Source organism: Plecotus auritus (genome assembly GCF_963455305.1).
Source record: "Plecotus auritus genome assembly, chromosome: 6".
Classification (NCBI taxonomy): Eukaryota; Metazoa; Chordata; class Mammalia; order Chiroptera; family Vespertilionidae; genus Plecotus; species Plecotus auritus.
In genome coordinates, this window is record NC_137773.1 from 165,790,446 (window position 1) to 165,802,712 (window position 12,267).

General features: G+C 47.3%; 1 protein-coding gene across 1 annotated transcript in view; it reads right to left on the reverse strand.

Moving 5' to 3' along the window:
- Positions 1-813: 813 nt before the first annotated feature.
- The window catches only part of GLB1 (galactosidase beta 1), a 66,746-nt gene continuing 55,292 nt past the window's right edge, over positions 814-12,267 (reverse strand). Inside the window, exon 16 of the mRNA XM_080671726.1 lies at positions 814-1,381. Within this exon, the coding sequence (XP_080527852.1) occupies positions 1,127-1,381 (255 nt within the window). The 3' untranslated portion in view covers positions 814-1,126. The remainder of the gene's footprint in view (positions 1,382-12,267) is intronic.

Genomic DNA, 12,267 nt, shown 5'->3' on the forward strand with positions numbered 1-12,267 from the left:
ATGCACGGGTAGGGTCCCTCGGCCTGACCGGCGATCAGGGTCGATCGGGACCTTCTAGCTGCTGGCCAGGGCATTCCTTCATTTCGCACCGCCCCCTGGTGGTCAGCGCCCATCATAGCTAGCGAGCGATCGAACTCCCGTTCTCACGGTCGAACTCCCGTGGGGACACTCTGCATATTAGCCTTTTATATATATAGGTGCCCAGAACTGGGCATGGAATAGGACAGTGCTCAGCAATAGAGATCTACTGCACTGGCAGGACACACAGGTTATGCAACATCTTGTCCCTGCACATCTGTGTGTGTACATAGCCCATGCACTCATGTGTATGCATGTCTACAGACGTCTACAGGCCTGTGTTAGTGTGTGGATAGGTGCAACTGCTACATCTAAACCAGGCATCCTCAAACTACGGCCTGCGGGCCAATTGTGGCCTGCCAAGGACATTTATCTGGCCCGTCAGGTGCCGCTGCCTGTCCTGCTTAGCAGCCGACTTGTCCCAGGCCCGCAGTGCGCATAGGAATTTGTTCATAGTTTTTTTTAAAACTATAGTCTGGCCCTCCAACGGTCTGAGGGACAGTGAACTGGCCCCCTGTTTAAAAAGTTTGAGGACCCCTGATCTAAACACACAAAATGAGATCAACCTTTAAGTAGGGATCCGAGAAGCAGCAGTCCACTAGATCAAACCAAGACGATTTTCCATGCCTTTGAACCTCCAGTGAGTGAAGTGGCTTCTTCAGCCCACTCAAGTCTAGTTATGATTTAAATCAGAACCCGTAATTTAATACCTGCCCAACGTCAATAACAGTAACATCATGAATGCAAATTTTATTTAACAAAAAGACATGATTCTTCCAAAATAAAAATCAGAAACACCTCGAAAGCTTCCGTTCCAACTCTGCAGGTACACCTGTGTGCTACTGGGCTACCACCCCATCACCCAGCCACGGCGGCCCTTGGCAGGGGTGGGCCAGTCACTGCAAGGCTGCAGGGAAACCTCAGGTGGAAACGCACAAGCGGAATCTATTTCCCAATCGAGCTCTGCAGTGAACGTGGCCACTGCAAGGGGACATGTGAGGTATGTGGAAGGCCCGGTCCCAGGCTTGAGTCACCATACACGGTCCTGTCAGGAGTCTGGATCGGGCAGGTGATGGAGGAGATGGCTGTAGGTCACAGCTGCATCGATAACCGGCTTGTCCACGAACTCCACGGTGCACGATTCGGGGGGATCGTCACTGCAGGGCGCCCGCTCCAGTTCCAGCACTACGATGGTGTTTGGGGCTGATGTCACCAGGATGTGCTGTGGCACAAACAAGGTCACCTGGGGGCCCCGTGCTGGCCAGTAGCGACCAAGGTTAAAGCCATTAATCCACACCTGACCCTGGAGAGAGAGACAAAGAGAAACCATTAACCCCAGCTGCCCGGATCCTGGAAATAGGAGAGCCTCCATGCACGTGGGCCAGCACGTGGGCCAGCACGTGGGCCAGCACGTGGGCCAGCACGTGGGCCAGCACGTGGGCCAGCCAGCAGCCCGCAGTGGCTCTCCCTCCACAGCCCAGGCCTCACAGCCCAGGCCTGACCACCAGGCCCAGGCCAGCCTGGGTCCCAGCATTCCGCTGGGGTGACTGGCCAAGTGGGGCAGGGGCTGGGTGGGAGAGAGAACAAGTTGCCCCTCACGGCCACTTTGGCTTCAGGAAAATCCGTGTTTGGCCCCTGTGATGGGCTTCAGCAGCCACTCATCAGTGCTGGACGACACGGGGGCAGTTTTGCCAAGTTCCTGCATTTCGTCCTGGGCCCTGGAGGACTGCCTGTCCCTCCACGCCAGCCTCTCCCCGACTCTTCCACACACACACAACGGCCGAGCGGCCCCTCGAGGAGGTGAGCTTTGCTTCTATGTCCTCTGCTTCTAGAGGCGGGTCTTGACCACGCTGTCTTCACACACAAGGTGAGCACAGGCCTGCAGCCTGGGAACACACAGGTCCTAGGAGCTGTCCCCAAACAACACCCCTCCCCCCGCCCCCCGGCGTGGCTCCGTGGTTGAGCGTTGCCCTATGAGCCTGGAGGTCAGAGTGTGACTCCTGCTCAGAGCACATACCTGGGTTGTGGGCTCGGTTCCCAGTAAGGGGTATACAGGAGGCAGCCCATCAACGATTCTCTCTCTTCACTGATGTTTCTACCTCTCTCTCTCTCCCTTCCTCTCTGAAATCAATAAAAATATATATTTTTAAAAAACAACACTCAAAACAACTCCCCCCCCCCCCCCCCCCCCGCAGAAGGATGAGGGGCTTGTGGGAGGAGAGGCAGGGGCCCGCCCAGTAGGATGTTTACTGCAGGGTTTGAATGGTTTTCACACCAGCATCAGGTGAGAAGGGCATGTGTGCTTCAAGGAGCAGAGGGGGCCCTCCAAGCTTCGGAGGCAAGTTCTGTGCGTAGGAGAAGCCGCGTCCGCTTCAAAACTGAGAGCAGAAGAGAACCTCTACCAGGAGGGCTGGCGTTGGGGGGTGGCCGCAGCCTCCCCGCAGGTGCTAGGCCTTCCCAGCTGGCGGGACGGATGGAACCTTCTGCCACGAAGAAAGGGCAGAGGAGGGGAGATCACATACAGGAGAGAGAGGATATGTGGGAGAAGGAAGGGAGGGAGAAGTAAATAAATCATTCCCCCACCGTGACCCAGATACAGACGGTCCCGAAATACGACTTTACGAACTGTGCAAAAGCGATACGTATCATAAATTACCCAAGATAGATTGGTGTAAAGAAAGACAAAGATTTTAAAATAAAACTCTCTGTAGCCTAAAAATTATTCCAGAGGGAAATAGATTTCCGTCAAATAAATAAATAAATAAATAAATAAATAAATAAATAACTCAAGATATTATGATAAAATAGGCTTTGTGTTAGATGATTTTGCCCAACAGTAGGCTAGGCGAAGCTATGATGCTCGGTAGGTGAGGTGTATTAAATGCATTTTCCACTTACAATATTTTCACCTTACGATGGGCTTATTGTAACCGCATTGTAAACGAGGAAACCCTGTATATTGGGGGAGAAATCCTGGAGGGGGCTCGACCATGGCTGTCACCTGCTGAGCCCCGATCCCCAGCCTGCTCCATGTCACAGCTGCGGTCACTCACCTTAGAGCTACTCAGTTGCTCAGCTTTGAGTATTTTTTTCAGCCCCTTTATTCAAGCTCCCTCTGAACTTCCTAGCTGGGTTCCGGTCTCAGTCCCACCACTTACTGGTTCCTCCTATACCTGTGTAAGGTCTACTCCTAGTGAATATTGCCAGTGGCCCCCCCTCCCGGACTGCACTGTGACTGACAGATATTACCTCAAACTGTGGCTCCTAGTTACTGATCAAAGTTGATATTATCTTTCTCCTAATGACTTCCTTAATTCTGGACCCTACATGATCTGTTCTAGTTATTCTTTTCTTCCCCAGAACGATTCCCTGTGGCCCATTTTGAGGCTTTGGCTGCCATATGGACTCTGCCTCCTGACTCACCCGAACGACTCTCCAGTACGGAGGTGGCATGTCTCTCACCTTCCCTCTAACTTGCCCCAAACTCAGGGTTACATCTTCTCAGGCCTCGGTTATGAACTTCTTCGTAAACCATGAACTTATGAAGCTATGAACTTCTTCAGGACAACATTTCCCTCCACTCTCAGCTCTTAACAGGATGCGCAGTAAATGATGTTTATGGCAGTTTGGTTGCCCTTCCAAGAGAGGGGGATGAAGCATTTAGAAAGAACAGGCCATAGGCCCATAGCGGGGAGTCATCACCATTCAACAGAACTTTCGGCAATGATGGAGTGTTCTGTGCTGCCCAACAGAGCAGCTGTGTGCACCTGAGAGTGGCTACTGAGCGCTTGAAATGTGGCTTGTGGGAAGGAGGAACTGAATTTCCCCTTTCAACTGATTTAAATGTAAAGGTAAATAGCCACCAGTAGCTAGTGGCTACCATACGGCTGAGGTATGGTGAAATGCATGTAACTTCATGATCAGATCACAATCTCTCCGCTTCTCTCCACCCCCACTGCCAGCCTTCTAGAGCAAGTCATAACCAATGCTGTCTGAGTCTCCTCACAGGTCTCCCGACTTCCTCTAGTAACTCTAGAACCCCAAGCTCCACACAGCAGCCAAATGCGTTCCTGCTTCTTACCTCCTTATCATGGCCCTCAGACCTATGCCTTCTTCCTCCACACCCTGTTTCTGCCACTCTGCCCCTTGCTCACGCAGCTCCCCCTGAACTTGCCCCTACCCCCCTTTAACACAGCAAATGCTCTCCATCGCTGTTCCCCCAGACCTGAAGCCTTCTGACGGCTCAGGTCTCCATCCATCACCACCTCTTCAGAGAGAAGGGTCATGAACACTGTCCTTAGTACTGGGCCTCCCATTCCAAGTCACTCACCACCCCTTTACTCTCTTCTTCTTTTTTTCTAGTTATTGTCACTGTTGGGTATTTGCATCCTTTGTTTGAGCAGTGGGTTATCAGCTATTTCCAGCATGGGCTCTATGAAGGGAAAGGCTCTGTCCATCTTGTCCAAGGTGAGATTCTCAGCACAGTGATTTCCGTCAGCGGCACTCAGTAAATAATACTCAGGCTGATCATTCGCCTGAGAAAAGATTCACCTGCAAGGAGACCCGAAGCTCTCCTGAAAGAATGCTTCATGTTCCTCTGCTCCTGGCTTAAGAGTTTCAGAGAACTGTGTTTACTGGAAGGAAAATGAAATATCTGCAATCCTTGATTAGCACTGTGTTTTTAAAAAATATATACATATTCTGACTTTTGTGTCTCCTTAAGAAATTATGCTGAAGTTACTGGTGGAGGGGGGAATTTGCACATGTTGGCAAATGCCATTTAAAAGTAGACACACCCATGCCCTAGCTGGTTTGGCTCAGTAGTTGGAGCATTGGTCTGCGGACTGAAGGGTCCCGTGTTCGGTTCCAGTCAAGGGCACAAGCCTGGGTTGTGGGCTCAATCCCCAGGAGGGCATGTGCAAGAGGCAGCCAATCAATGATGCCCTCTCATCATTGATGTTTCTATCTCTCTCTCCTTCTCCCCTCCTCTCTAAAATCAATTATATATATATAATTATATAAAATATTAAAATGTATTTTAAAAAATAAAAATAAAAGTAGACACCCTCGGAAATGAATCTAGTGAGCGCCACAGGGGCCAAGCCTTTGCAGCGTGAACCTCCGTGGCTTCTGGGGCTTCCCGGGGCTGTCCCAGCTAATATTTCCATGACCATGTCTGACTTTCTCTGACCATAGCTTGACCCTTGGCAGACTTCCCCTCTTTGCTATTATTACTAAGGTGATAATAGAATAAATGTTAGGTTCCAGGAAATGGCTGACCTACTTCATTAATCAGGCAGATATGTATCTGTTTTAAATTCTTTAGATAAATCAATCCTCTCATACGAATTTAAAGCAAATGTTCCAATGCTGTTTTAAGTCACAGTTTAAGACTTTTCTAATTTGGCTAAGCGTTCATTTAAAAAACAACAAACTTGGATCCAATGTTGATTTTGTCACACTCTGAGAGAAGACGTTTAGACACTCGGAGAACTTAAAATGGGAAAGACAGAGGTCCATTTCTCAAGGTTAAAGGGCTCTCACCACACATAATTCATGAGTAACTGTCATGCTAACTTGGGAGAAAGAAAAAAAATGTTTTAAAGGAAAAATAGTGAAGGGCTTGCTTAGGTAAGATGTTAAATAAATGTCATTGCAGTAAACAGGAAAAAAAAATGAAAAATCTTCTTCCCTCCGACCCAAAGGGGTCTGAAGCTGATGCAAACCACACCTCTGCTTCCTCCTGGATCTTACAGTAATAAAGTTAAATAGCTTTATGGTTTCTCTGTATTTTAGACCCAAACAGAACTAAAGCCATGGAAACCTAAAACATTAGCATAAAAGATGCATCACTTCCTCCCCTCACAGAACCCCAAGTATAAATTCCTTTCCTTTGCGACTCCCAAAAGTCCCATTTCTTGACCGCTTCTATGGAGTACCTTGCCTAACAGTCATTGTACCACCTCACATATCTGGACCAACACTAAGAACTGTTGAGGGAAAACTGCCTCCAGGCAGCCATATAATATTTGTTACAAAGTCCATGCCCTAAAAACTGTGGGAGACGCTCCTTCACTCAGAGCCTACTTACTCCCGCTTACACACAATTTTCACAAGTTTTAGTTACTAAATTAATATATATTTATAGAAAGAAATCTGATTATCTAGTTTTCAAGTTCACAGGACTTGTGACAAAAAACAACAAATTAGGATGGAAATGGTAGGGGTAAGAATAACTGTAAATCAGGCCAGGAAAGTTTAAAAAGCATATCAAATTCAGAATGAAAGTAGGGTCAAAGAGTACTAAGACCTGTGGCAGACTGCAAAAATGGCCACAATTCTCTGCAGCTCCTCCTATCAGGAGTCAGAATCTGCTTCTCCATCCCTTGGGCCAAGACGGTCTAATGCAGGGGTGGGCAAACTTTTTGACTTGAGGGCCACAATGAGTTCTTAAACTGGACTGGAGGGCCAGAACAAAAGCATGGATGGAGTGTTTGTGTGAACTAATATAAATTTAAAGTAAAGGAGCAGAGGGGAGAGCAAGAGAACTGGATAGAACAGCCGGATCCGGCCCGCGGGCCGTAGTTTGCCCACGGCTGGTCTAATGACTTGTACTGGCCTAAGAACATAGAAGAAGTGGCATATGAATTCTAACTTGAGCCTTAAGAAGACGCACACATTTGTATTCTTCCTTTGAATCCTGCCAGTCACCAGGTGAACAAGCCTAGAATGGCTCACAGGACTCAGGAGAATATTTTACTTACATTCATAGGTGTATTATAAAGGATACAACTCAGGGATGGCCAGAAGGAAGAGATGCACAGGGCAAGGTATGGGGGTAGGGTGCAAGGTATGGGGGTAGGGTGTGGAGCTTCCAACCCTCTTCAGGTGCACTTCCCAGCACCTGGATGTGTTCACCGACCCAGAAGCTCTCCACATCTTCTTGTGCTAGAGTTGCTATAGACCCCCATCTCCACCCCCCTACCCCTACCCTTCCCCAGAGGTTGGGGGGATGGGGCTGAAAGTTTCAACCCTCTAATCATGTAGTCTTTCAGGTGACCAGGCCTCAGGATAGGACTAGTGACAAAAGGGATTTTTGTCAGCTCTTTGTTATACATTCTTTTATTTCATGATTTTTTTTTTTTTTACATTTTGAAAAAGGTGATGTTTGCCTTTAAAAAATAAAACTGGTTTTAGTATATTTTGATTCTTAGCTTCTCAAAGCATAATTCTGGTTGAGGAAAAGTGGGACATGCTCTGTTATACACCCAAGCCTACAAGTGGCTAAAAAAAAAATGCAGGAAGGCTGCAGAGGACATTCATATGCGGTTTATCCACACCCGTCGGAAGGAGAGATAAGCAGTACAGATGTCACTGCATTGGCAGAACACAGTCAAAGCACGGCCTACCTTAGGGAGACTGTGGTCAGACGGGGGTTCTGGCCTGTGTCTCTTGGCTACAGCAAAACATGCCCGATCGCTTCCCACCAAAATCCCAGTTGACGTTCAGGCATTTAACCAGAAAGCCACATCCGACATAAGCAGAGCCAAAGTGATCAGAAGATATTTTTTATCTAATGAATCACTCTTACCAGTGGCTTCATTCACTAAATCAAGGCAGTTCCTTTACAGCAAGAGAATAGCATAAGCCAAGAGGCTGGAAGCAAGAGCCCTGTCAGGGCCGCCCTGATGGAGGAGGGCTGGTATGCCTGGAGACAGAGTCTTAGAAATGGTCATTGGGTCCATCCTCACCCCACTTCCCACAGTCAGCACTCAGGGCCCTCCCTGTGGGGACTGGGATCTGTCTGTTCTGTGCATGCTGATCAGGAGCTGGCCAGGGGCAGTCCTCAGCACCAAGGACCACTGCTCACCAGAAAACACAGATGCTCCATTTTACGTCTGTTGTATGTATGTATGTAAACCAGGTCCACGAATCCCGTGGATGGGCATGCAGGCGTGTGTGTGTGCGCGCGCGCACGCGCAGAAAGCCTTATTTTGATATAATTCACAGCCATACAATTTCACTCATTTAAACTGTATAGTGTAGTGGTTTTTAGTATACTACAGAGCTATGCAACTGTCACAATAATCAATTCTAGAATATTTTCATCACTCCAAAAAAATACCCTGTACCCTTTAGCAGTGAGTCCCCATCCCCCACCCCAACACTCCCCTTCTCCCCTTTCCCTGCTCAAGGCAACCAGGAATCTTCCTGTGTCAATAGATTTGCCAATTCTGGACATTTCATATAAGTGGAATCATACCAAATGTATGGTTTGTGACTGGCTTTTTTTATTTAACATGTTTTCAAGGTTCATCCACGTTGTACCATGTATTATTATGATTTAAAAATATATATATATATCTTTATTGATTTCAGAGAGGAAGGGAGAAAGAGAGAGAGATAGAAACATCAATGATGAGAGTGAATCATTGACCGGCTGCCTCCTGCACGCCCCTTACTGGGGATGGAGCCCTAAACCCAGGCATGTGCCCTTGACCAGAATCGAACTTGGGACCCTATCCACTGAGCCAAACCAGCCAGGGCTGTACCATGTATTAGTACTTCATTTCTTTTTATTGCTGAATGATAGTCCATTATACAGATATACCACATTTTGTCTATGCAGTCATCGGTTGACGGACATTTGGTTTTTCCATCTTTTGGCAATTTGGGATAAAGCTGGTGTGAACATTTGTATACTAGTTTTAGAGTGGACATATAGACTAGATGGACTTTGGGGTTCTGAACCCTCTGACACATTCAATAATATTGTGTATATATGTACTTTTCAAGCATGAAGATGCAGACCATTCGTCAGACTGATGAAACAAGTCAAGAGCCTAGAGCAGTGGTCGACAAACTCATTAGTCAACAGAGCCAAATATCAGCAGTACAACGATTGAAATTTCTTTTGAGAGCCAAATTTTTTAAACTTAAACTTCTTCTAACGCCACTTCTTCAAAATAGACTTGCCCAGGCCGTGGTATTTTGTGGAAGAGCCACACTCAAGGGGCCAAAGAGCCGCATGTGGCTCGCGAGCCGCAGTTTGCCGACCACGGGCCTAGAGGATTAGCACAGGCTCTTCATTGGTCTTTGAGGCCTTGTTCAATGCTGCCTGCCTTTTCACGTGGGCCTTCAAATCAGACAGACCCGGGGCTCAGGGAGCTGTTCCACCACCTACTTCCGTACCTCATACCTCTCTGAGCCTCTATCTGCTCATCTGCAAATGAGATAATGATAGACATCCTACCACATGTGCCACTCTTGATGTTTATGGAGATAGCATCTCTAAAGTTCTGAGCAGAATGCCTGGGTCTGTAACTCTTGAGTATGACCCCTTTATGACCTGGCCAGGGTGATCCCCCTCTGACCTCCAAAACGTCCCCTGCTTTTCCATTTCTGCACCTTAGCTTCTATTATTCTTCCATCTGAAAATCCCTTCCCTGACAAATTCTGATGAAGGGCCTTCTGTCCTTCAGGTCTGTTTCAAGCTCCATCTGAGTCACCCAGTGCTTCTGATAATCCCTGTAACAGACATGTCCTTTTTCTGGTTTGCATCTCCGCAAAATTCTTTCTCTTAAGGCACTACATTGATACCACTTGGTGAGCAATGATTTGTGTTTGGGTCTTCTCATTTGCTTTAGCCCTGTATCCACAGCACCCAGCAAAGTCCCTCCTCACTCCCATTTGCTTTCTTCCCAGGGTTCAGCAACACAGGCATTTGTGCACCTTTTTAATCTAAAAGCAATTACAGCCCTAGCTGGTTTGGTTCAGTGGACAGAGCACTGGCCTGCGGACTGAAGGGTCCCGGGTTCGATTCCAGCCAAGGACACATGTCCAGGTTGCGGGCTCAATCCCCAGTAAGGGGGTGTGCAGGAGGCAGTCAATTAATGATTTTCTCTCATCACTGACATTTCTATCTCTCTCTCCCTCACGCTTCCACTCTGAAATCAATTTTTTTAAAAAATGTAGCTCTTGTTCATGATTGCAAACATGGCAATTTTTTAAAAATATACTTTATTAATTTTTACAGAGAGGAAGGGAGAGGGAAAGAGAGTTAGAAACATCGATGAGAGAGAACAGCTGCCTCCTGCACACCCCCCACCAAATGTGCCAGCAACCAAGGTACATGCCCCTGACTGGAATCAAACCTGGGACCCTTCAGTCCGCAGGCCGACGCTCTATCCACTAAGCCAAACTGGTCAGGACTGAAATCAATTTTTAAAAATATAAAAAAAAATTTTAAAAAAGCAATTACAGAGTGCCCAGGCCCAGGAGGAGGGCAGGGTGGTGAATAAGCAGGGCACTTAAAAAATCCCCCTCATGAAGCTTATGACTCAGTGGGTGAAATCGAGGTCCTGACCTACGTGTGATGAAGCATCATGATGGAGTCCAGGTGAGGCACAGAGGGCCTCAAAGGAGGACGGGACCAGTCCTTTCTGGACTAAGGGTCTAGGAAGGTTTCATAGAGGAGTTCATGTCAGTCTTGACAGATGAACATGTGATGGCTAGGTGGGCAGAGTGAGGGAATGAAAAAGCGTGAACAAGGGGAATATAAGATACAGCAAAACACCAAGAGGGAGAAGGAAAAAAGGAAGGGAGAAAGGGAGCAAGGGAACAAGAACAAGCCTGTTATCTAATGTTGGTACATCCAGGGAGGGCTCTACTTTGTTTTTAGGTCCTGGAGACCCCAGATATCACTTCTTGGCTGCAACACAGGACTTGGCAAAGGAGAGGGAAAGGCTGACAAATGCAGGGGGGAGTATGAGACGGGATCTTGGCCTGGAGGAATGTGAGGAGGGGATTCAGAGCTTAGACTTCCTCCTAGAGGCCACGGGGCAGGAAGTGAGGGTGGAGGCAGAGAGATAAGAATGACAGGAAGCTGAGGGAACAAAGGAGTCACACCTGATAGCAGACAAGAAGGGTGAGTCCTCTGTGGAGGAGGTGGGAGGAAGAACAAGGTGACCTAAGGAGAGTGGTGAAGGTTAGCAAGGCCAGCTGAGGAGGAGGGAAGAGGTTGACCAGGGACTCCTGGGCAAGCTGAGGGCCTCCAGAGGCAGGAGAGAGTGAGAGGACCGTGGCCCTGATGAATGCACTGGAGAGGCCCCCAGTAGTCCCCCAATTACCGTGAGCCAGTAAAGGCCAATGGTAGACCCAGTCAAGATGGAGGATGAACAAGGAGACAAGGAGGCCAGTGGATTGATTGATGGCTCTTAGAAAAGGACAGTGGTGATGTCTGGACTGGATAGAAAGCAATTGCAGCCTTACTGGTGGAAAGTTTCAGGTCAGCAGTAAAATCCAAGAGCAGGCTTGGGAGGCATGAGAGTTTGGGGATAGAAACATGTGGCCAGAGAGAGGATATTAGAGCTTAAAATTCCAGAGCTACGCACACCAAGATATACCATATGCTGAATCATAAGACAAGTCTCAATACATTTAAGAAGATTGTTGAACCATCACCACAATTTAATTCTGGAACATTTCCATCACCCCAGAAAGAAACTCCATACCCATGCAGTCACTGTCCATTCAAACCATCAGCCCCTGGCAAACATTAATCTACTTTTTGTCTCTATCGATTTGCCTTTTTTTAAAATATATATATTTTATTGATCTTTTACAGAGAGGAAGGGAGAGGGATAGAGAGTTAGAAACATCGATGAGAGAGAAACATCGATCAGCTGCCTCCTGCACACCTCCTACTGGGGATGTGCCCACAACCAAGGTACATGCCCTTGACCGGAATCGAACCTGGGACCTTTCAGTCCACAGGCTGACGCTCTATCCACTGAGCCAAATCGGTTATGGAATCGATTTGCCTTTTCTGAACATTTCATAGAATTGTGTTCTTTTATGCCTGGCTTCTTTTACTTAAGCATAATGTTTTTCAGATTTACCCATGCTATAGCATGTGTCAGTAGTCTGTTCCTTTTTACTATGAAATACTATTCTATTGTATGGAATACATTATTTATCCATTCATTAGTTGATGGACATTTCAATTATTTCTAGTTTTGGGTTATTATGAATAATGCTTCTGTCTTCATTTCACTTCTCCTCTCAGCAGCATGAATGCCTGTTTTCCTCCTACTTCTTTGGTCTCTCCCCCTCACTCTCTGTCATATTTGATCAGCCTTAGACCCTCTTTCCTCCTTCTGCATCCTCTCTTTTTAGAGGACCTCATCC